General features: G+C 42.8%; 1 protein-coding gene across 4 annotated transcripts in view; it reads left to right on the forward strand.

Annotated features, from left to right (window-relative positions):
- hmcn1 (hemicentin 1) overlaps positions 1-27,500 on the forward strand; it is a 223,525-nt gene that overhangs the window by 86,768 nt on the left and 109,257 nt on the right. For all 4 annotated transcript variants that reach the window (XM_036978737.1, XM_036978740.1, XM_036978739.1 and 1 more), the window contains exons 12-19: positions 3,834-3,975; positions 4,278-4,405; positions 4,525-4,638; positions 9,077-9,238; positions 9,464-9,658; positions 9,747-9,842; positions 18,756-18,883; positions 26,114-26,258. In XM_036978737.1, coding sequence (XP_036834632.1) covers positions 3,834-3,975; positions 4,278-4,405; positions 4,525-4,638; positions 9,077-9,238; positions 9,464-9,658; positions 9,747-9,842; positions 18,756-18,883; positions 26,114-26,258 — 1,110 coding nt within the window. The remainder of the gene's footprint in view (positions 1-3,833; positions 3,976-4,277; positions 4,406-4,524; positions 4,639-9,076; positions 9,239-9,463; positions 9,659-9,746; positions 9,843-18,755; positions 18,884-26,113; positions 26,259-27,500) is intronic.

Here is a 27,500-nt window from a genome sequence, read left to right on the forward strand (position 1 = left end):
TCTGCAGTTCATCCAGAGTGATCATGGGCCTCTTGGCTGCATCTCTGATCAGTCTTCTCCTTGTATGAGCTGAAAGTTTAGAGGGACGGCCAGGTCTTGGTAGATTTGCAGTGGTCTGATACTCCTTCCATTTCAATATGATCACTTGCACAGTGCTCCTTGGGATGTTTAAAGCTTGGGAAATCTTTTTGTATCCAAATCCGTCTTTAAACTTCTTCACAACAGTATCTCGGACCTGCCTGGTGTGTTCCTTGTTCTTCATGATGCTCTCTGCGCTTTTAACGGACCTCTGAGACTATCACAGTGCAGGTGCATTTATACGGAGACTTGATTACACACAGGTGGATTGTATTTATCATCATTAGTCATTTAGGTCAACATTGGATCATTCAGAGATCCTCACTGAACTTCTGGAGAGAGTTTGCTGCACTGAAAGTAAAGGGGCTGAATAATTTTGCACGCCCAATTTTTCAGTTTTTGATTTGTTAAAAAAGTTTGAAATATCCAACAAATGTCGTTCCACTTCATGATTGTGTCCCACTTGTTGTTGATTCTTCACAAAAAAATACAGTTTTATATCTTTATGTTTGAAGCCTGAAATGTGGCAAAAGGTCGCAAAGTTCAAGGGGGCCGAATACTTTCGCAAGGCACTGTACGTGCAGCAGTTTTAACGCTACGTAGAATATACAACTGTGATGTTCTATTAAAGCTGTTAGGTTTGAACAAGGCAGAAGGGTGACAACTGAGCCTAAATCTTTAGACAGGTCTGTATCAGGCCATGGAGGTCTGGGTTAGTCTGCTGTCTGTGCCAACTAGCAAGACCAAATCTAAGCCTTATATCTGCATCATCTTTAGCCTTTCATCCAGGGCCGTGCACAGACGTGAAAATTGACTTGAAAAAATTTGAATCATTAATATCTCGAAGTTCATAACATACTAACTGCCTGAGCCTTATATGTTCCTCTGTAGTGAATTATGATACTTTTTTTATTTGCATAGGTCTGATTATTTATGTGACAACACACTCATTCATCACACACCGTCAGCACGCTAGTCACAGTGTCTCCTAAAGACATGATTGACATGGGGAAAAGATGCTCGGCTGTCAGCTGATCATTTATGTTGATGTAAATCTGCTCTCTATTCAACTTTTTACAGATTGTGATTTATCTTCAATGCTCTTAAATAATAACTTCATAATATAATGTAATATCCATCATCTTCTAACTGATATATGGCTAGCTGGCTAGTGGCTTGTGTGGATATTATCATAGCCAATATGGTGATTAACTAGAGTCTAGGCTACTGTGTTCGGTGCTTTATTTGTAAATCGGGAGGTGCTCGAACAAAAAGTGAGTGTCAGAGGGGGGTGACCTGGGGAGCTCTGAGGTTGTGAGAGGGGGGTGACCTGGGGAGCTCTGAGGTCGTGAGAGGGGGTGACCTGGGGAGCTCTGAGGTTGTGAGAGGGGGTGACCTGGGGAGCTCTGAGGTCATGAGAGGGGGTGACCTGGGGAGCTCTGAGGTCATGAGAGGGGGTGACCTGGGGAGCTCTGAGGTCATGAGAGGGGGTGACCTGGGGAACTTTGAGGTCATGAGAGGGGGTGACTTGGGGAGCTCTGAGGTTGTGAGAGGGGGTGACCTGGGGAGCTCTGAGGTCATGAGAGGGGGTGACTTGGGGAGCTCTGAGGTCATGAGAGGGGGTGACCTGGGGAGCTCTGAGGTCATGAGAGGGGGTGACTTGGGGAGCTCTGAGGTCGTGAGAGGGGGTCACCTGGGGAGCTCTGAGGTTGTGAGAGGGGGTGACCTGGGGAGCTCTGAGGTCATGAGAGGGGGTGACCTGGGGAGCTCTGAGGTTGTGAGAGGGGGTGACTTGGGGAGCTCTGAGGTTGTGAGAGGGGGGTGACCTGGGGAGCTCTGAGGTTGTGAGAGGGGGTGACCTGGGGAGCTCTGTCATGACAGGGGGTGACCTGGGGAGCTCTGAGGTTGTGAGAGGGGGGTGACCTGGGGAGCTCTGAGGTCATGAGAGCGGGTGACCTGGGGAGCTCTGAAGTACCTTTATAATAATGTAGCCTAGAGTCCGGGGAAAAGGTGGCCTTTCACATGACTGGAGACTTTTGCTGAATCTTTTTTAATACCGCACAAGTGATGGAAATGACAGGCTACTTTGACACTGACAAACTAGGCCTATTTGGAAGTTGATGAAATATTTTGCTGGCTAACAGCAGACAGGTTGGAGTCTTCTCCTTTCAGCAGGAGCTATTTGCTTTCCAACCTGTGTTTTTCCGCAATTGTATTTCAAATATTGCGAAAGGCGTGTTTTGCCTGCATGGTGTTTGCCGACTGATTCATTGTGCGTTCTCGACTGTAGGCTATGCCTTGTTATTGGACTACACACATAATCCACAGCTAGGCAATTTGTAAAAAATGAGCTATTGATCCTCTGTGGCTAAATTATAGGGTGTAGTAGGCTATTCTGAATAATTTGATTTCTTTCTGAAAAGGCGGTAGTAAATCTATAACTTTGACCAATGTCTTTCAATATATCAGGGGTGCTGCTGCACCTCCAGGATCCTTTCCACGGCTATGAGTCCATTTCTATTTTTATTACCGCATTTACAGGGCAGACTGGGAAAAAGGTTAGCCCGGTACAGAGCAGACTGGGGAAAAGGTTAGCTCGGTACAGGGCAGACTGGGAAAAAAAGGTTAGCTCGGTACAGAGCAGACTGGGAAAAAGGTTAGCTCGGTACAGAGCAGACTGGGAAAAAAAGGTTAGCTCAGTACAGGGCAGACTGGGGAAAAGGTTAGCTCGGTACAGAGCAGACTGGAGAAAAGGTTAGCTCAGTACAGGGCAGACTGGGGAAAAGGTTAGCTCGGTACAGAGCAGACTGGGAAAAAAAGGTTAGCTCAGTACAGGGCAGACTGGGGAAAAGGTTAGCTCGGTACAGAGCAGACTGGGAAAAAAAGGTTAGCTCAGTACAGGGCAGACTGGGAAAAAGGTTAGCTCGGTACAGAGCAGACTGGGAATAAGGTTAGCTCGGTACAGAGCAGACTGGGAATAAGGTTAGCTCGGTACAGGGCAGACTGGGAAAAAAAAGGTTAGCCCGGTACAGGGCAGACTGGGGAAAAGGTTAGCTCGGTACAGGGCAGACTGGGGAAAAGGTTAGCTCGGTACAGAGCAGACTGGGAAAAAAGGTTAGCTCGGTACAGGGCAGACTGGGGAAAAGGTTAGCTCGGTACAGAGCAGACTGGGGAAAAGGTTAGCTCGGTACAGGGCAGACTGGGAATAAGGTTAGCTCGGTACAGAGCAGACTGGGAATAAGGTTAGCTCGGTACAGAGCAGACTGGGGAAAAAAGGTTAGCTCGGTACAGGGCAGACTGGGGAAAAAGGTTAGCTCGGTACAGGGCAGACTGGGAAAAAAGGTTAGCTCGGTACAGAGCAGACTAAAGGACGGGGTAGGGGTGGGGAGTGGCAAACTTGACCAAGTCACGATGACTTGGGGGCAGTGGGTTCAGAACAACAACTGCAAAAACTGTATGCAAAAAATATATAATTATACCACCACCCCAAAGGGCACTTGGCGAGTGGGAGGGCAAAGGGGCAGGTTCTGGGCACAGGTAGACTCCTATCTGCCTGCTTTCATCACAACGTGTTTATTGATATGCTTGTATAAACCACTGTGCAAGTTAGTCTCACCTTCAACTTTAAAGATATACAATGTACATTTGGTCAGTGGATTATATGAATTGATCTTTGATGGCAGCAATCATTATTGAACCAGATGATTTAAGGATATTCATGTTGCTGTGACCTCTGACCCCCTCCTTTCTTCCAGAGCCCCCCCAGGTGTCAGTGGACCCCCGGCACCAGACCTTTACCACGGGACAGGAAGTGAGGATCAGGTGCTCTGCCAGAGGTTACCCCGCCCCCCACCTGGTCTGGACACACAACGACATGTTCCTCATGGGTTCCAGCAGGTGAGGTCACAACCTTTCACCTCTCACACAGGTCACGCAGGTCAGGAGTGGCAGAAGGATGCTGTGTCCTGTGTTTGTTTTGTCTGTTGTGGTGCTCAAGGCTTAAGGGTTATCGTGCTCTGGTGGCACTTAACAAATAAGTAAATCATTTAGTCTGAGCTGTTGCTAGGGATCTTCAGATGACTGTGTGCTAATGCACTTCATGGAGTGTTGTCTGTGTTGCTGTGTTATTACAGGTGTGTGTAGATGAGGTTGATGTGTGTCAATATGTATTAACCCTCTGACCTCTGGCCCCTGTGCAGACACAGAATGACCCCTGATGGGAGTCTGATCATCAGGAACATGGAACAGAAGGATGCTGGGGTGTACGGCTGTCTGGCCAGCAACCTGGCTGGGACAGACACTCAAACATCCGTCCTCACCTATATCGGTGAGTAGGACACAACAGAAATGCAGACGGACAGACTGACGGACTCCTTTAACCTGTGTTGTGCTCTGCCAGTCTCCCTCTCTCATACTCTCACCCCCTGGTCTCTTGTCTTCTCCCAGAGTCCCCTGTGGTGATCGTGGTGCTGAGTGAGATTCTGATTGGTCTAGGAGAAACCACCATCTTGGCATGCTCCGCCTCAGGGATCCCCCAGCCGGAGATCAGGTGGTTCAAAGGTAAGGTATGTTGACTTGGGAGCAGCCTCCTGTGTGTGGCAGAGAGGGATGATGAGAAGAGTAGAGGCCTTCATCTGTCGTTGAGTATGGAGGGTAGCTTTTACTCCTCAGGACATGAAAATCCCATACGATTACTCAACCCTGACTTTATGGTGTAGAGGGTTGCTTTCCCGCGGGTCCCAACATAGATCATTGCGGCACAGTCTGCATTTTTTCAGACAGACGACTTTGTTTATCCTGCAGTGTCACACCCTGACCATAGTTTGCTTTGTATGTTTCTATGTTTTGGTTGGTCAGGGTGTGATCTGAGGGGGCATTCTATGTTGTGTGTCTAGTTTGTCTGTTTCTGTGTTTGGCTTGATATGGTTCTCAATCAGAGGCAGGTGTTAGTCATTGTCTCTGATTGGGAGCCATATTTAGGTAGCCTGTTTTGTGTTGGGTTTGTTGGGTGATTGTTCCTGTCTTTGTGTTGGTTGCACCAGATAGGGCTGTTTCGGTTTTTCACGGTTCTTATTTTGTATTATACATTGTCCAAGTTATCATCTTTATTAAAGATGTCTAAAAATAACCACGCTGCGTTTTGATCCGCCTCTCCTTCCCAGGAAGAACCGCGTTACATGCAGATTATTGGGAAACGGTTGTCTTTCTGCTTTGTATGCGTTGGACCAGGCCTCTTCCTATTGTACTAGAAACACATCTGTCGCATTATTCACACACTTAAGAATTCGCTGCTTCACGTTAAGTAGCCTACCCCTCCTCTCCGGGTTGGACGTGCCAGATCAAGTGTGTCTAGTGTATGTGTGGTCTCTATGAAATGAGGTAGTCTATGTACGGGCGGAGAATCATGTGATTAGGATATAGATCAATGCAGTGTCTGTAAATAAATACTGGTAATGGAAAGAAGTTGAGCTGAGGTGCAAGGTGCTCATAGGTTACCATAGTGATCCTTTTCGATAGATATTTATTACCAATTTATTTGTCACTGCCTCCCGCTCCTAAAAGGTAGGGTATATCCTATAAGTGTCCACTCTCATCATCCTTCTAGTTCAGTAGTAGAAAGTAGGGTATATCCTATATCCTCTTTTTCATGATATCCAATTGCATCGCTGCAACTCCCCAATGTGCTCGGTAGAGGTGAAGGTCGAGTCATGCGTCCTCTGAAACATGACCCGCCAAACTGCGCTTCTTAACACCTGCGCGCTTAACCCGGAAGTCACCCGCACCGATGTGTTGGAGGAAACACCATTCAACTGACAACCGAGTCAGCCTGCAGGCACCCGGCCCGCCACAAGGAGTCGCTAGAGCGCGATGATCCAAATAAAGCCTCCCCAGACAAACAAACCTAGACAACGCTAGGCCAATTGTACGCCACCCTATGGGACTCCCGGTCACGAAACAGCCTGGGATCGAGAGGGAGCGGAATGAAGAAGTCAGTCCCACACAGACATCTGTCGTAGCCGTAAAGACACACACACACACACACACACACACACACACACACACACACACACACACACACAGAGAAACTCACAGAGACACACACACACACACACACAGATACACACACGCATAGACACACAGAGACACACACACATACAGAGACACACACACACACACACATACACATATACACACGCACACACAGACACACACACAGAGAAACACACACAGACACATTTAGACAGACACACATAGAGACATACACACAGACACACACACACACACACACACACACACACACACACACACACACACACACACAGAGAAACTCACAGAGACACACACACACACACACACACACAGATACACACACGCATATACACACAGAGACACACACACATACTGAGACACACACACACACACACACACACATACACACACACACAGACACACACACAGAGAAACACACACAGACACACTTAGACAGACACACATAGAGACATTCACACAGACACAGACAGACACTCACAGAGAAACACACAGACACAGAGACATACACACACACATACACACACACACACACACACACACACACACACACACACACACACACACACACACACACACAGACACAGAAACACACACAGACACACTTAGACACACACACAGACACACATAGAGACATACACACAGACAGACACTCACAGACACACACAGACACAGACACACACACAGAGAAACACACAGACAGACACAGAGACATACACACACACACACACAGACAGAGACATGCACACACACACACACACACACACACACAGACACACACAGAGACACACCACAGACACACAAACACACAAACAGACAGACAGACACACACAGAGACCTACACACACAGTCTTAGACACACACAGAGACGTACACCCACACATGCACACACACACACACACACACACACACACACACACACACACACACACACACACACACACACACACAGAGACAGACACACCCACAAAGAGACTTCTCATTCACATACCTCTGTGTGTTAGCCTTAATAAATCAGCTTGCCGGGGCCCTGGGCAGACAGGAAGTCATATATTTTATAGAGTGCAGAGCAGGAAGTGGAGTGTTTTATCGGCTGGTGCACAGGAAGTGCTCCTCTGACACCTCTGACACACTTGACTTATTCTGGCCACCTCGTGGGACCCTTAAAACACTCCTGTCTTTGAGTCAAACCCTTAAAACGCTCCTGTCTTTTAGTCTAACCCTTAAAACGCTCCTCTCTTTTAGTCTAATCCTTAAAACGCTCCTGTCTTTTAGTCAAACCCTTAAAACGCTCCTGTCTTTTAGTCTAACCCTTAAAACGCTCCTGTCTTTTAGTCTAACCCTTAAAACGCTCCTGTCTTTTAGTCTAAACCCGTAAAACGCTCCTGTCTTTTAGTCAAACCCTTAAAACGCTCCTGTCTTTTAGTCAAACCCTTAAAACGCTCCTGTCTTTTAGTCTAACCCTTAAAACGCTCCTGTCTTTTAGTCTAACCCTTAAAACGCTCCTGTCTTTTAGTCAAACCCTTAAAACGCTCCTGTCTTTTAGTCAAACCCTTAAAACGCTCCTGTCTTTTAGTCTAACCCTTAAAACGCTCCTGTCTTTTAGTCAAACCCTTAAAACGCTCCTGTCTTTTAGTCTAACCCTTAAAACGCTCCTGTCTTTTAGTCTAACCCTTAAAACGCTCCTGTCTTTTAGTCTAAACCCGTAAAACGCTCCTGTCTTTTAGTCAAACCCTTAAAACGCTCCTGTCTTTTAGTCTAACCCTTAAAACGCTCCTGTCTTTTAGTCTAACCCTTAAAACGCTCCTGTCTTTTAGTCAAACCCTTAAAACGCTCCTGTCTTTTAGTCTAACCCTTAAAACGCTCTCTTTTCCATTCTGCTGCTATGTCCACTTATTCTTTGAACGAGAAAGACAAAGAGAAAGATGAAGAGTACACACTAAAAGAAAGAATGAATGATGCAAATGTTCATTCTCATTTCATAAAAATTTGCTGTAAACAAACACAAAGCATTTGATAAACTTTAATTGGTTTTGCTTGTCAGTTTTTGTACTTGATAGGTTTTTCTCGACAGAAATAGAATAGAAAATAATAAGCTGAAGACCATACTATTTACCCAGAGTTTTCATCTATCTTTTTCTTAGCCATCTATTTACCACCACAAACCGATGCTGGCACTAAGACCGCTCTCAACCAGCTGTAAAGGGCCGTAAGCAAACAAGAACATTCCCATCTGGAGGCGGTGCTCCTAGTGGCCAGTGAGTTTAATGCAGGGAAACTGAACTCATCTGCGCAACTACAGGCGAAAAAACTCTAGATCACCTTTACTCCACACACAGTCACGGGCTTCATTAATAAGTGCATCGACGATGTAGTTCCCACAGTGACCGTACGTACATATCCCAACCAGAAGCCATGGATTACACACTGAGCTAAAGGCTGAATGAATTGGAATGCAGACTGCAAGCCAGGCCTAATCGCCGAACATCAGTGCCCGACCTGGCTGAATGGAAGCAAGTCCCCGCAGCAATGTTCCAACATCTAGTGGAAAGCCTTCCTAGAAGAGTGGAGGCTGTTATAGCAGCAAAGGGGGGACCAACTCCATATTAATGCCCATGATTTTGGAATGAGATGTTCGATGAGCAGGTGTCCACATACTTTTGTGTAATATACCTCAATTACCACGCAACCCTGCACATCGACTAGGTACTGGTACCTCGTGTATATAGCCAAGTTGTTGTTACTCATCTTGTATTTATTCATTGTGTTATTGTTGTTCTATTATTTATCTTTACATTGTTGGGAAGGGCCCGTAAGTAAACATTTCACTGTTAGTCTACACCTGTTGTTTATGAAGCGTGACAAATAACATTTTATTTGATATGACCATATTGACGGTTGCCAACTTCCTGGTTAACAACTTCCTGGTTGCCCTTTATTTGACCCACAGGCGACCTGCAGCTGCGGCCATCATCCTACATGGATATTGACCCCCTGGGAGGGACTCTGACGATCAAGGAGACACAGGACGTTGACGCGGGGGACTACACCTGTGTGGCTGCGAACCCTTCAGGAACCTCCTCACCTGGGAAGATCACCCTGGATGTAGGATGTAAGGATTCCTCTGGACTCTTGAACACATCATGAAAAAGACATCTGACATCTCTACACCCAGAAAAGACCAGTTTACCATCAGAAAATCACATCATTATACTGTATTGTCCCATGTCAAATGTTGCCTGCTGTATTGATGGATGAAGGAAGCCTTTCTTCATGGTCTTATGAGGGATTTAGATCTTAGTGTTGTTGACCCTAACCTCTGACCTTTGCCTTCCAGCTGCACCCCAGTTCACCAGAGAACCGTCTGACGTGGCGGCGGACATTGGCTCTAACGTGACCCTGCCGTGCCACGCGCAGGGCTACCCCGAACCCCAGATCACCTGGAGGAGGGAGGACAACGCACCCATCTTCACCAGACGCCCCACACACAGCACCATCACACAGAAGACAGGAGGGGACCTGCAAATCAGCAGTGAGGTTTTGGTTCATATACACATGCACACACGCACGCACATACACACACACACACTAATTCCTATCTTCTCTCTTTTCTGTGTCAGATCTGTGGGTGGAGGATGAGACGGTGTATGTGTGTGAGGCCCAGAACCAGTTTGGGAGGATCCAGACACACGCCAGAGTCACTGTCACCGGACTGGGTAAGAGACAGGGATCTCTGATCACATGCTCTGCGTACTGTAGGAGGGGTAGGGTACAGAGGGTAGGGTAGATTAGGGTATCAGAGGGTACAGAGGGTAGGGTAGAGGAGGGTATTATAGGGTACAGAGGGTAGGGTAGAATAGGGTATTAGAGGGTAGAGAGTGTAGGGTAGAGGAGGGTATTATAGGAGGGGTACAGAGGGTAGGGTAGAGGAAGGTATTATAGGAGGGGTACAGAGGGTAGGGTAGAGGAGGGTATTATAGGAGGGGTACAGAGGGTAGGGTAGAGGAGGGTATTATAGGAGGGGTACAGAGGGTAGGGTTGAGGAGGGTATTATAGGAAGGGTACAGAGGGTAGGGTAGAGGAGGGTATTATAGGAGGGGTACAGAGGGTAGGGTAGAGGAGGGTATTATAGGAGGGGTACAGAGGGTAGGGTAGAGGAAGGTATTATAGGAGAGGTACAGTGGGTAGGGTAGAGGTGGGTATTATAGGGGTACAGAGGGTAGGGTAGAGGAGGGTATTATAGGAGAGGTACAGTGGGTAGGGTAGAGGTGGGTATTATAGGGGTACAGAGGGAAGTTTATATGTCAATTGAATCTCAACAATTAAACAGTTGGTGGTTGTATTAGATTCAGTTTTTATGAATAATAATGGATTTCAGCAAACAAAGAAAGGAAGACAACTACAGGGGAGAAACATAGGAACAAGGTTAACGTTTCATAATTTTAACGTTTAGAATTATTTTTGGCCAAATCGATGTAGTTGGAGTTGAATTCCACAAAGACTGGTCACTGCTCTACTCCGTTAATGAAGTTCATCAGAAACGTCCTTCACCATGGTGTGGAGTTTAGTCAGCTAAACTCAGCAAAAAAAGAAACGTCCCTTTTTCAGGACCCTGTCTTTCAAAGAGAATTCATAAAAATCCAAATAACTTCACAGATCTTCAATGTAAAGGGTTTAAACACTGTTTCCCATGCGTGTTCAATGAGCCATAAACAATTAATGAACATGCACCTGTGGAACGGTCGTTAAGACACTAACAGCTTACAGACGGTAAGTAATTAAGGTCACAGTCATGAAAACTTAGGACACTGAAGAGGCCTTTCTACTGACTCTGAAAAACACCACAAGAAAGATACCCAGGGTCCCTGCTCATCTGTGTGAACGTGCCTTAGGCATGCTGCAAGGAGGCATGAGGACTGCAGATGTGGCCAGGGTAATGAATTGCAATGTCCTTACTGTGAGACGCCTAAGACAGCGCTACAGGGAGACAGAACGGACAGCTGATCGTCCTCGCAGTGACAGACTATTTGTACCAACACCTGCACAGGATCGGTACATCTGAACATCACACCTGCGGGACAGGTACAGGATGGCAACAACAACTGCCCGAGTTACACCACAATCCCTCTATCGGTGCTCAGACTGTCCACAATAGGCTGAGAGTGGCTGGACTGAGGGCTTGTAGGCCTGTTGTAAGGCAGGTCCTCACCAGACTTCACCGTCAACAACGTTGACTATGGGCACAAACCCACCGTTGCTGGACCAGACAGGACTGCCAAAAAGTGCTCTTTACTGACGAGTCGCGGTTTTGTCTCACATGGAGTGATGGTCGGATTCGCGTTTATGGTTGAAGGAATGAGCGTTAAACCGAGGCCTGTACTCTGGAGCGGGATCGATTTGGAGGTGGAGGGTCTGTCATGATCTGGAGTGGATCGATTTGGAGGTGGAGGGTCTGTCATGATCTGGAGTGGATCGATTTGGAGGTGGAGGGTCTGTCATGATCTGGGGCGGTGTGTCATAGCATCATTGGACTGAGCTTGTTGTCATTGCAGGCAATCTCAACGCTGTGCGTTACAGGGAAGACATCCTCCTCCCTCATGTGGTACCCTTCCTGCAAGCTCATCCTCACATGACCCTCCAGCATGACAATGCCACCAGCCATACTGCTCGCTCTGTGTGTGATTTCCTGCAAGACAGGAATGTCAGTGTTCTGCCATGGCCAGCGAAGAGCCAGGATCTCAATCCCATTGAGCACGTCTGGGACCTGTTGGATCGGAAGGTGAGGGCTGCTAGGGCCATTCCCCCACAGAAATGTCCGGGAACTTGCAGGTGCCTTGGTGGTAGAGTGGGATAATGGCAAATCTGGTGCAGTCCTTGAGGAGGAGATGCACTGCAGTACTTAATGCAGCTGGTGGCCACACCAGATACTGACTGTTGATTTTGACCTTTGACCTCTTTTCAGGGACACATAATTCCATTTCAGTTTGTCACGTCTGTGGAACTTGTTCAGTTTATGTCTCAGTTGTTGAATCTTGTTATGTTCATACAAATATTTACACATGTTAATTTTGCTGAAAATAAACTCAGTTGACAGTGAGAGGACGTTTCTTTTTTTGCTGAGTTTAGATCACATTCATCAATGGTCAGGTCTTTCTTCTGTTGCGTTCAAAGACAGATTGCTACTTTTGAATTGAAAGTGAATATTTTCACTGTGAGCAGCAGAGGAAAGCGCTCAGCGTTTGAGTGATATTTCAGTTGTGCTGGAGTTGTGTGTGTGTGAGTAATGGGCCGCATGCATTGAGTTTATTTGAAGGCGAGGGAATGTAGGGGTGAACTCAGAGGAACGCGGCTCAAATTCCCTGGCATGGTTTGAAGGGGATGTCAGTTCTTGCAGAAGTCATGGGAGAAAAAAGACCTAAATCACAGTGAGAAAGAGAGAGTAGAGAGATACACTAAGTGTATAAAAGATTAGCAACACCTGCTCTTTCAATGACATAGACTGACCAGGTGAATCCAGGCGCACTGGTTGAGTCAAGAGCTGCATCGCTGCTGGGTTTTTCAAGCTCAACAGTTTCCCCATGTGTATTAAGAATGGTCCACCACCAAAAGGACATCCACCTGACTTGACACAACTGTGGGAAGCATTCAACATGTCAACATGGGCCAGCATCCCTGTGGAATGCTTTTGACACCTTATAGAGTCGATGACCTGACAAATTTAGGATGTTCTGAGGGCAAAAGGGTTGATTAAATTAAACAATTCCCTCAGCAATCTGCACAAAATACCCCATAATGACAAATTAAAAGCAGGTTTTTAGAAACATTTAGCAAACTTTGCTATGCAACTCCAAATTGAGCTCAGGTGCATCCTGTTTCCATTGATCATCCTTGAGCTGTATCAACAATTTGACTAGAGTCCACCTGTGGTAAATTACATTGATTGGACATGATTTGGAAAGGCACACACCTGTCTATATAAGGTCCCACAGTTGACAGTGCCTGTCAGAACAATAACCAAGCCATGAGGTCGAATGAATTGAACCCGATGGTCACTCTGACAGAGCTCTAGAGTTCCTTTGTGAAGATGGGAGAATGTTCCAGAAGGACAACCATCTCTGCAGCACTCCACCAATTAGGCCTTTATGGTCGAGTGGCCAGACGGAAGCCACTCCTCAGTAAAAGGCACATGACAGCCCGCTATGAGTTTGCCAAAAGGCACCTAATGACTCAGACCATGAGAAACAAGATTCTCTGATCTGATGAAACCAAGATTGAGCTCTTTGGCCTGAATGCCAAGTGTCATATCTGGAGGATACCTGGCACCATCCCTACAGTGAAGCATGGTGGTAGAAGTATCATGCTGTGGGGATGTTTTTCAGTGGCAGGGACTGGGAGACTTGTCAGGATCGAGGCAAAGATGAACGGGGCAAAGTACAGAGAGATCCTTGATGAAAACCTGCTTCAGAGTGTTCAGGACCTCAGACTCGGGCTGTTGGAAGGGTCACCTTCCAACAGGACAACGACCCAAAGCACACAGCCAAGACAATGCAGGAGTGGCTTCGGTACAAGTCTTGGAATGCTTTTCCAACAGTCTTGAAGAAATTCCCATATATGCTGAGCACTTGTTGGCTGCTTTTCCTTCACTCTGCAGTCCAACTCATCCCAAGCCATCTCAATTGGGTTGAGGTCGGGTGATTGTGGAGGCCAGGTCATCTGATGTAGCACTACATCACTCTCCCTTTTGGTCAAATACCCCTTACACAGCCTGGAGGTGTTTTACGTCATTGTCCTGTTAAAAAACAAATTGTAGTCCCACTTAGTGCAAACCAGATGGGATGTCGTATCGCTGCAGAATGCTGTGGTAGCCATGCTGGTAAAGTGTGTCTTGAATCCTAAATAAATCACCAACAGTGTCACCAGCAAAACACCATCCCAATTCCTCCATGCTTGACGGTGGGAACCACACATGCGGAGATCATACGTTCACCTACACTGCATCTCACAAAGACATGACGGTTGGAACCAAAAATCTCAAATTTGGACTCATCAGACCAAAGGACAGATTTCCACAGGTCTAATGTCCATTGCTCGTGTTTCTTGGCCCAAGCAAGTCACAACACAACTGATTGGCTCAAATGCATTAAGAAGGAAAGAAATTCCACAAACAAACTTTTAACATGGCACACCTGTTAATTGAAATGCATTCCAGGTGACTGGAATGAAGCTGGTTGCGAGAATGCCAAGAGTGCAAAGCTGTCATCAAAGCAAAGGGTAGCTACTTTGAAGAATCTCAAGTATAAAATATATTTAGATTTTTTTCACTCTTTTTTGGTTACTACATGATTTCATATGTGTTATTTCGTAGTTTTGATGTCTTCACTGTTATTCTACAATGTAGAAAATATTAAAAATAAAGAAAAACCCTGGAATGATTAGGTGTGCTCAAACCTTTGACTGGTTCTGTACATTTATATATCGGTTGCAGTTTCACCAAGCCTCATAACACATTGAAATACCTTGACTTTGAGTCATCTTGACATTGAGTAAGAACAGCAGGTCCTCTGTAGTCTTTAAAGGATCCATGGTATGCACGCAATCCTATATATTTCGATTTCACTAAAGTGGGAGAGACACAGATATGGCTGGGCAGCATCCATAGTGGAGATTGTTGAGTTCAGAGTTTGGTTTCTAACTTCAAAGCCCAGCCCTGTCAAAGCCCACACACTTCTTTGGATTGCCTGTGACTGTAAATGTGTGTATAAAAATGTGTGTATGTGTGTGTGAAAACGTGTATATGTGTGTGTCTGTTTATTTATGAAAGGCACGCCTGCTCTGCTTGAATTCCCAATGCATGTATCACAACCCTGTCAAATGCGCGGCAGGTATGTACAGTATGTACAGTATGTGTGAGTGTATGTGAGTGTGTGTGTGTGTGTGTATGTGAGTGTGTGTGCATGCTTCTTAAATGTTGTGTGTGTTTGTTTACACATGTGTACCTTGTTAAGCACCATTCAGCAGCAATGCAGGACTGACTGGGGGAACTCACAGTCACTGGGTTCTTATTTGGGCTAAAGGTCCCATCAGATCCAGCTGCCCCATATTAACGTGTGCCCCACTTCACTAGTGACACAGTCCCTGCCCATAACACCCCGCCTCTGGGGTTACTGTGGCAACGCAACAAGCAAAACATGGGAGGTGTCCCAGTCAGTTCTACAGCCCTGCCGCCCTCTTTCTTAATCTCTCTGTCTCTCTCTCTGTCTCTCTCTCTGTCTATCTCTCTCTCTCTCTCTCTCTCTCTGTCTCTCTCTCTGTCTCTCTCTCTCTGTCTCTCTCGCTGTCTCTCTCTCTGTCTCTCTCTCTCTCTCTGTCTCTCTCTCTGTCTCTCTCTCTCTCTGTCTCTCTCTCTGTCTCTCTCTCTCTCTCTGTCTCTCTCGCTGTCTCTCTCTCTGTCTCTCTCTCTCTCTCTCTCTCTCTCTGTCTCTCTCTCTGTCTCTCTCTCTCTCTCTCTCTGTCTCTCTCTCTGTCTCTCTCTCTCTGTCTCTCTCGCTGTCTCTCTCTCTGTCTCTCTCTCTCTCTCTCTCTCTCTCTGTCTCTCTCTCTGTCTCTCTCTTTCTGTCTCTCTCTCTCTCTGTCTCCCTCGCTCTTTCTGCATCTCTCTCTCTCTCTCTCTCTCTCTCTCTCTCTCTCTCTCTCTCTCTCTCTCTTTGTCTTTTTCTCTCTCTCTCTTTGTCTTTTTCTCTCTCTCTCTGTGTCTCTGTCTCCTTTATTGCATTGGGAAACATATGTTTACTTTGCCAAAGCAAGTGAAATAAATAATAAACCAAAAAAAATTAACAGTGAACATTACACTCACAAAAGTTACACAGTCATATTATGGTTATATACAGTGTTGTAATGATGTGCAAACAGTTAAATTACAAAAGGGAAAATAAATAAACATAAATATGGGTTGTATTTACAATGGTGTTTGTTCTTCACTGGTTGCCATTTTCTTGTGGCAACAGGTCACAAATCTTGCTGCTGTGATGGCACACTGTGATATTTCACCCAATAGGGAGTTTATCAAAATTTGATTTGTTTTCGAATTCTTTGTGGGTCTGTGTAATCTGAGGGAAATATGTGTCTCTAATATGGTCGTACATTGGGCAGGAGGTTAGGAAGTGCAGCTCAGTTTCCACCTCATTTCGTGGGCAGTGAGCATAGCCTGTCTTCTCTTGAGAGCCAGGTCTGCCTATGGGAGCAGCTCTCAATAGCAAGGCTATGCTCACTGAGTCTGTACATAGTCAAAGCTTTCCTTAAGTTTGGGCAGTCACAATGGTCCGATATTATGCCACTGTTTACTCTCTGTTTAGGGCCATATAGCATTCTAGTTTGCTCAGTTTTTTGGTTAATTGTTTCCAATGTGTCAAGTAATTCTCTTTTGGTTTTCTCATGATTTCGTTGGGTCTAGTTGTGTTGCTGTCCTGGGGCTCTGTGGGGTGTGTTTGTGTTTGTGAACAGAGCCCCAGGACCAGCTTGCTTAGGGGACTCTTCTCCAGGTTCATCTCTCTGTAGGTGATGGCTTTGTTATGGAAGGTTTGGGAATCACTTCCTTTTAGGTGGTTGTAGAATTGAATGGCTCTTTTCTGGATTTTGATCATTAGCGGGTATCGTCATAATTCTGCTCTGCATGCATTATTTGGTGTTTTACATTGTAAACCGAATTCTACACACAGTCTCAATTTGGTGTTTGTCCCATTTTTTGAATTATTGGTTGGTGAGCGGTCCCCAGACCCCACAGCCATGAAGGACAATGGGTTCTATAACTGATTGAAGTATTTTTAGCCAGATCCTCATTGGTATGTTGAATTTGATGTTCCTTTTGATGGCGTAGAAGGCCTTTCTTGCCTTTCTGGAAGTCATCCGAGGCTCTGATGTTTAGGCCGAGGTATGTATAGTTTTTGTGTGCTCTAGGGCAACGATGTCTAGATGGAATTTGTATTTGTGGTCCTGTCAACTGGACCTTTTTGTCAGGGCCCTGGTCTGACAGAATCTGTGCAGAAGATCTAGGTGCTACTGTAGTCCTGTCTTGGTTGGGGACAGAAGCACCAGATCATCAGCAAACTGTAGACATTTGACTTCAGATTCTAGTAGGGTGAGGCCCGGGTGCTGCAGACTGTTCAAGTGCCTTCACCAATTCGTTGATATATATGTTGAAGAGGGTGGGGCTCAAGCTGCATGGCCCTGTGGAAAGAAATATGTGTATTTTTCGGTAATTTTAACCGCACACTTGTTGTTTGTGTGCATGGATTTTATAATGTTGTATGTTTTTCCCCCAACACTACTTCCTCTCTCTGTATCTCTCTCTCTCTCTGTATCTCTCTTCATATCTCTCTGTTTCTATCTCCGTATCTCTCTCTCTCTCACTCTCTCACTCTCTCGCTCTCTCTCCCTGTCTCTCTCTCTCTGTCTCTCTTTCTCTCCCTCATATCGTCTGTTAGCTCAGCAGCTGGCAAGAACCACATTACATCAGGCAAACCTTATCTCTTCCTGTAGTCAGTTAACCAGCCAGTCAGTCAGTCAGTCAGTCCATCTTTATGTTATGTGTGAACATAAAAGGGGGATTCCTTTCCAATCTGGCAACCATCTTGTTCATCTCTGTCTTTCCTCATGCTGGATCCTCTCAGGCAGGAATCATCAGTCTTGTCATGCCACACTCCCAGTTCCCGTCTCAGAGTGGAGAAGCAGGACTCGAACTGACGGCTGTTTGTGTTACAGGCCTTGAGTGGACGGATAGCCAGAGGGATAAGAGATGTAATGTATACATTAACCCTGAGTGTCTACTCGAGCATAGAATGTTTATCTTTATTTAACTAGGCAAGTCAGTTAAGAACAAATTCTTATTTGCAATGACAGCCGACCGGGAAACAGTGGGTTAACTGCCTTGTTCTTGGACAGAACGACAAATTGTCAGCTTAGGGATTCGATCCAACACTCGTTCAGTTACTGGCCCGACACTCTAACCACTAGGCTACCTGCCACCCGAGCACACGGGGGAACATACCGTATGTTCTGGGCTCAGAAAGAATATTTAGGCCTAGGCCAGGTTTTCGTGGTAAAGTCAACTGGTCAGGGTTCATATGGGGCATTTTCATATATTTCCTTTCAGGAGGTCAGTTCATATCAATGAGGATGGTCACATTGTGTTTGACTGGAGACAGTTGGGTGGTCAGTTTATGGTCAGATTATCTTCATGTTGGTCATGTTCTCCTGGCCAACACCTTGTCAACTGTTTCTGTCCCCCAGATGACCGTGTGAACGTGTTCAAATCGCTGCACATTCACACACATACAGTATGTATGATGTCATCTAGACCAACTGTGTGTGTGTGTGTGTTTTGGGTGTATGTGAGCCCTTTACATCGTGCCTAGGGAGAGAGTGTAAATACGTCAGTATTTATAGCAACCATGCGTTCCCTAAGCCTCTCAGTGTGGAGATGTGGAAACCATATGGAAGAGAGTGTGCGGTAAAGCAGGGAGGCAACTGGGAAGTGGACCCAATGGAGGTGAGCCCTGGTCAGTCATGGAGAGAGCAGGAGAGCCCATGGTCCCTGGAAACAAACAGCCACTTGTTTTTATGATTTTTTACAGTGTCCCCGGTGATTGGCCACAGTCCTGGGGTGCTGAATGTGATCAAGGAGCAGCAGGTGACTCTGCCCTGTGTGCTGCTGGCGGGAAACCCCCTACCTGAGAGACGCTGGCTACACAACCACGGCCTGGTGAGAAGGCTATACACACACACTGGCACACACACACACTGGCACACACACACACTGACACACACACACATATACACACACACTGACACACACACACACACACACACACACACACACACACACACACACACACACACACACACACACACACACACACACACACACACTGGCATGCACACACACATACCCACACACACACACACACGCGCGCACACACACACACACACACACACACACACATACTGGTACGCACACACACATACCCACACACACACGCGCGTGCATATGCACACACACATACACACTACTGGTGCCTGAGATCTGCCTGTGGTTAAGCACTGTGAATAAGATTACACCAATTTGTCATCAGACAGTTGAGGAATGATTCATAAAATTGAATAAAAAAATGTAACAAAACCACTCCAAAATGACTTTCTCACTGCAACGTCTATGAAGGTGTCTATTGTTTTAGCAATGATTTTAAATCTAATATTAGACTCGTCTATGGACCACCTGTGCCCGTTTTGAGTAGAGGTCCATTCTGTAAGTGTATTTGGGTGTTTTAAACATACCACGTTTCATACATACCACATGTTTCATACATACCACATGTTTCAAACATAACACATGTTTCATACATACCACATGTTTCATACATACCACATGTTTCATACATACCACATGTTTCATACATACATACCACATGTTTTATACATACCACATGTTTTATACATACCACATGTTTCATACATACCACATGTTTTATACATACATACCACATGTTTTATACATACCACATGTTTCATACATACCACATGTTTTATACATACATACCACATGTTTTATACATACCACATGTTTTATACAGTGCCTTGCGAAAGTATTCGGCCCCCTTGAACTTTGCGACCTTTTGCCACATTTCAGGCTTCAAACATAAAGATATAAAACTGTATTTTTTTGTGAAGAATCAACAACAAGTGGGACACAATCATGAAGTGGAACGACATTTATTGGATATTTCAAACTTTTTTAACAAATCAAAAACTGAAAAATTGGGCGTGCAAAATTATTCAGCCCCTTTACTTTCAGTGCAGCAAACTCTCTCCAGAAGTTCAGTGCGGATCTCTGAATGATCCAATGTTGACCTAAATGACTAATGATGATAAATACAATCCACCTGTGTGTAATCAAGTCTCCGTATAAATGCACCTGCACTGTGATAGTCTCAGAGGTCCGTTAAAAGCGCAGAGAGCATCATGAAGAACAAGGAACACACCAGGCAGGTCCGAGATACTGTTGTGAAGAAGTTTAAAGCCGGATTTGGATACAAAAAGATTTCCCAAGCTTTAAACATCCCAAGGAGCACTGTGCAAGCGATAATATTGAAATGGAAGGAGTATCAGACCACTGCAAATCTACCAAGACCTGGCCGTCCCTCTACACTTTCAGCTCAAACAAGGAGAAGACTGATCAGAGATGCAGCCAAGAGGCCCATGATCACTCTGGATGAACTGCAGAGATCTACAGCTGAGGTGGGAGACTCTGTCCATAGGACAACAATCAGTCGTATATTGCACAAATCTGGCCTTTATGGAAGAGTGGCAAGAAGAAAGCCATTTCTTAAAGATATCCATAAAAAGTGTCGTTTAAAGTTTGCCACAAGCCACCTGGGAGACACACCAAACATGTGGAAGAAGGTGCTCTGGTCAGATGAAACCAAAATTGAACTTTTTGGCAACAATGCAAAACGTTATGTTTGGCGTAAAAGCAACACAGCTGAACACACCATCCCCACTGTCAAACATGGTGGTGGCAGCATCAATGTTTGGGCCTGCTTTTCTTCAGCAGGGACAGGGAAGATGGTTAAAATTGATGGGAAGATGGATGGAGCCAAATACAGGACCATTCTGGAAGAAAACCTGATGGAGTCTGCAAAAGACCTGAGACTGGGATGGAGATTTGTCTTCCAACAAGACAATGATCCAAAACATAAAGCAAAATCTACAATGGAATGGTTCAAAAATAAACATATCCAGGTGTTAGAATGGCCAAGTCAAAGTCCAGACCTGAATCCAATTGAGAATCTGTGGAAAGAACTGAAAACTGCTGTTCACAAATGCTCTCCATCCAACCTCACTGAACTCAAGCTGTTTTGCAAGGAGGAATGGGAAAAAATGTCAGTCTCTCGATGTGCAAAACTGATAGAGACATACCCCAAGCGACTTACAGCTGTAATCGCAGCAAAAGGTGGCGCTACAAAGTATTAACTTAAGGGGTCTGAATAATTTTGCAAGCCCAATTTTTCAGTTTTTGATTTGTTAAAAAAGTTTGAAATATCCAATAAATGTCATTCCACTTCATGATTGTGTCCCACTTGTTGTTGATTCTTCACAAAAAAAAAAATACAGTTTTATATCTTTATGTTTGAAGCCTGAAATGTGGCAAAAGGTCGCAAAGTTCAAGTTGGCCAAATACTTTCGCAAGGCACTGTACATACCGCATGTTTTATACATACCACATGTTTCATACATACCTACCACATGTTTTATACATACCACATGTTTTTATACATACCATATGTTTCATACATACCACATGTGTTATACATACATACCACATGTTTCATACATACCACATGTTTTATACATACCACATGTTTTATACATACCACATGTTTTCTACCTACCACATGTTTTATATATATATATATCACATGTTTTATACATACCACATGTTTTATACATACCACATGTTTCATACATACCACATGTTTCATACATACCACATGTTTTATACATACCACATGTTTTATACATACATACCACATGTTTTATACATACCACATGTTTCATACATACCTACCACATGTTTTATACATACCACATGTTTTATACATACCACATGTTTTATACATACATACCACATGTTTTATACATACCACATGTTTCATACATACCGCATGTTTTATACATACCACATGTTTTATACATATATACCACATGTTTTATACATACCACATGTTTCATACATACCTACCACATGTTTTATACATACCACATGTTTTATACATACCACATGTTTTATACATACATACCACATGTTTTATACATACCACATGTTTCATACATACCTACCACATGTTTTATACATACCACATGTTTCATACATACCTACCACATGTTTTATACATACCACATGTTTCATACATACCACATGTTTCATACATACCACGTGTTTTATACATACCACACGTTTTATACATACCACATGTTTCATACATACCACATGTTTTATACATACCACATGTTTTATACATACTGCATGTTTTATACATACCACATGTTTTATACATACCACATGTTTCATACATACCTACCACGTTTTATACATACATACCACATGTTTTATGCATACCACATGTTTTATACATACCACAGGTTTTATACATACCACATGTTTCATACATACCACATGTTTTATACATACCACACGTTTTATACATACCACATGTTTCATACATACCACACGTTTTCTACCTACCACATGTTTTATACATACCACATGTTTTATACATACCACATGTTTTATACATACCACTTGTTTTATACATACATACCACATGTTTTATACATACCACATGTTTTATACCTACCACATGTTTTATACATACCGCATGTTTTATACATACCACATGTTATATACATACCACATGTTTCATACATACCTACCACATGTTTTATACATACATACCACATGTTTTATGCATACCACATGTTTTATACATACCACATGTTTTAAACATACCAAATGTTTCATACATACATACCAAATGTTTTCTACCTACCACATGTTTTATACATACCAGATGTTTTATACATACCACATGTTTTATACATACATACCACATGTTTTATACATACCAAATGTTTTATACATACCACATGTTTTATACATACCACATGTTTTATACATACCACATGTTTCATACATACCACATGTTTTATACATACATACCACATGTTTCATACATACCACATGTTTTATACATACATACCACATGTTTCCTACATACCACACGTTTTATACATACCACATGTTTCATACATACCACATGTTTTATACATACCACATGTTTTATACATACCGCATGTTTTATACATACCACATGTTTTAGACATACCACATGTTTCATACATACCTACCACATGTTTTATACATACATACCACATGTTTTATGGATACCACATGTTTTATACATACCACATGTTTTATACATACCACATGTTTCATACATACCACATGTTTCATACATACCACACGTTTTCTACCTACCACATGTTTTATACATACCACATGTTTTATACATACCACATGTTTTATACATACCACTTGTTTTATACATACATACCACAGGTTTTATACATACCACATGTTTTATACATACCACATGTTTTATACATACCGCATGTTTTATACATACCACATGTTTTATACATACCACATGTTTCATACATACCTACCACATGTTTTATACATACATACCACATGTTTTATGCATACCACATGTTTTATACAAACCACATGTTTTAAACATACCAAATGTTTCATACATACATACCAAATGTTTTCTACCTACCACATGTTTTATACATACCAGATGTTTTATACATACCACATGTTTTATACATACATACCACATGTTTCATACATACCATATGTTTTATACATACCACATGTTTTATACATACCACATGTTTTATACATACCACATGTTTCATACATACCACATGTTTTATACATACATATCACATGTTTCATACATACCACATGTTTTATACATACATACCACATGTTTCCTACATACCACATGTTTTATACATACATACCACATGTTTTATACATACCACATGTTTCATACATACCACATGTTTCATACATACCACATGTTTTATACATACATACCACATGTTTCATACATACCACATGTTTTATACATACATACCACATGTTTCATACATACCACATGTTTTATACATACATACCACATGTTTCCTACATACCACATGTTTTATACATACATACCACATGTTTTATACATACATACCACATGTTTCATACATACCACATGTTTTATACATACATACCACATGTTTCATACATACCACATGTTTTATACATACCACATGTTTTATACATACCACATGTTTTATACATACCACATGTTTCATACATACCACATGTTTTATACATACATACCACATGTTTCATACATACCACATGTTTTATACATTCATACCGCATGTTTTATACATACCACATGTTTCATACATACCACATGTTTTATACATACCACATGTTTTATACATACCACATGTTTCATACATACCACATGTTTCATACATACCACATGTTTCATACATACCACATGTTTTATACATACCGCATGTTTTATACATACCACATGTTTCATACATACCACATGTTTCATACATACATACCACATGTTTCATACATACCTACCACATGTTTCATACATACCACATGTGTTATACATATACCACATGTTTTATACATACATACCACACATTTTATACATACCACATGTTTTATACATATCACATGTTTTATACATACCACATGTTTTATACATACCACATGTTTTATACATACCACATGTTTCATACATACATACCACATGTTTTATACATACCACATGTTTTATACATACCACATGTTTTATATATACATATCACATATTTTATACATACCACATGTTTCATACATACCACATGTTTTACACATATCACATGTTTATACATACCACATGTTTCATACATACTACATGTTTTATACATACCACATGTTTTATACATACCACATGTTTCATACATACATATCACATGTTTTATACATACCACATGTTTTATACATACCACATGTTTTATATCTACATATCACATATTTTATACATACCACATGTTTCATACATACCACATGTTTTATACATACCACATGTTTCATATATACATATCACATATTTTATGCATACCACATGTTTCATACATACCACATGTTTTATACATACCACACGTTTTATACATACCACATGTTTTATACATATCAAATGTTTTATATATACATATCACATATTTTATACATACCACACGTTTCATACATACCACACGTTTCATACATACCACATGTTTTATACATACATATCACATGTTTTATACATACCACATGTTTTATACATACATACCACATGTTTTATACATACATACCACATGTTTTATACATACCACATGTTTCATACATACCACATGTTTTATACATACATATCACATGTTTCATACATACCACATGTTTCATACATACCACATGTTTCTTACATACCACATGTTTCATACATACCACATGTGTTATACATACCACATGTTTTATACATACCACATGTTTCATACATACCACATGTTTTATACATACATACATACTTACCACAAGTTTTATACATACTACATGTTTTATACATACCACATGTTTTATACATACCACATGTTTTATACATACATATCACATGTTTCATACATATCACATGTTTCATACATACCACATGTTTCATACATACCACATGTTTCATACATACCACATGTTTCATACATACATACATACCACATGTTTTATACATACATACCACACGTTTTATACATACCACATGTTTTATACATACATATCACATGTTTTATACATACCACATGTTTCATACATACCACATGTTTCATACATACCACATGTTTTATACATACCACATGTTTCATACATACCACATGTTTTATACATACATACCACATGTTTCATACATACCACATGTGTTATACATACCACATGTTTCATACATACCACATGTTTTATACATACCACATGTTTTATACATACCACATGTTTCATACATACCACATGTTTTATACATACATACCACATGTTTCATACATACCACATGTGTTATACATACCACATGTTTCATACATACCACATGTTTTATACATACCACATGTTTCATACATACATACCACATGTTTCATACATATACCACATGTTTTATACATACCACATGTTTCATACATACCACATGTTTCATACATACCGTGTTCCAATACAGCTGGTTGTGTGTGTCTGTGTATGTCCCCCCCATGTAATGTTCTCACCTGTTGAATGTGTTCCTGTCCATGCCAGGTGAGCTCCAGCCCGTATGTGACGGTGCGTAGAGACGGCAGCCTGCATATAGAACACGTTCGTCTGGAGGACGGAGGGGAATACACCTGCCTGGCAGAGAACGTGCTGGGCTCCAGCAACCGCACCACCACCCTCAACATCTATGGTAAGACCACAATACCATGGTTAACATCTACTATACGACCACAGTAAGACCACTGTAGCAACAACTTCAGTTGGTCAATATTACGCTACAGTCACACCACACTACTGTGTACCCATTGTAGCAACAACTTCAGTTGGTCAATATTACGCTACAGTCAGACCACACTACTGTGTACCCATGTAGCAACAACTTCAGTTGGTCAATATTACGCTACAGTCAGACCACACTACTGTGTACCCATTGTAGCAACAACTTCAGTTGGTCAATATTACGCTACAGTCACACCACACTACTGTGTACCCACTGTAGCAACAACCCACATCGACTGGTACTGGTGATTCTTGTTTATAGCCTCGTTATTGTTATTTTATCCTGTTACTATTTTTCCTTTAGTTTATTGTGCAGATTTTTCTGCCTTCATATTTTAAAACTCTGCGTGGTTAGTTAAGGGCTTTTAAGTAAGCATTTTGTGGTAAGGTCTACACTTGTTGTATTTGATTTGTACTAGGACCACATAACCGCAGTCAGAATCTGTGAGGACAGTAAAACTATGGTCAACAGTTAAAGCCATGGTTCACTTCTACTAAACAGTTATACTGTATATCTTCTGTGGGACCCCTCTGTTGTTTCCACTGTATATCTACTGTCGGTACGACTGTAATGGAGTCATTCCACAATCCTCCATAATGTTCTCATCTTCTGTGTGGGCTGTCTGACTCCAAACACAATGAACCTTTATTCTCCTTCCCCCCTTTCTCTCTCTCGCTCGCTCTCTCTCTTTCTTTCTATACTCTTTCTCTGTACTCTCTCTCTCTCTTTCTCTCTCGCTGTTCTCTCTCTGTACTCTCTCTCTCTCTCTCTCTCTGTTCTCTCACTCTCTGTTCTCTCTCTCTCTGTTCACTCTCTTTCTCTCTCTCGCTGTTCTCTCTCCTCTCTCTATACTCTCTCTCTGTACTCTCTCTCTCTCTATCTCTCTCTCTGTACTCTCTGTCTCTCTCGCTCTGTTCTCTCTCTGTTCTCTCTCTCCTCTGTCTCTCTCTATCTGTTCTCTCTTTCTTTCTCTCTCTCTCTCTCTCTGTTCTCTCTCTGTTCTCTGTCTCCTCTGTCTCTCTCTATCTGTTCTCTCTTTCTTTCTTTCTCTCTCTCTCTCTCTATACTCTCTCTCTGTACTCTCTCTCTCTCTCTCTGTACTCTCTGTCTCTCTCGCTCTGTTCTCTCTCTGTTCTCTCTCTCCTCTGTCTC

The sequence above is a fragment of the Oncorhynchus mykiss genome, chromosome 5 (assembly GCF_013265735.2).
Source record: "Oncorhynchus mykiss isolate Arlee chromosome 5, USDA_OmykA_1.1, whole genome shotgun sequence".
Lineage (NCBI taxonomy): Eukaryota > Metazoa > Chordata > Actinopteri > Salmoniformes > Salmonidae > Oncorhynchus > Oncorhynchus mykiss.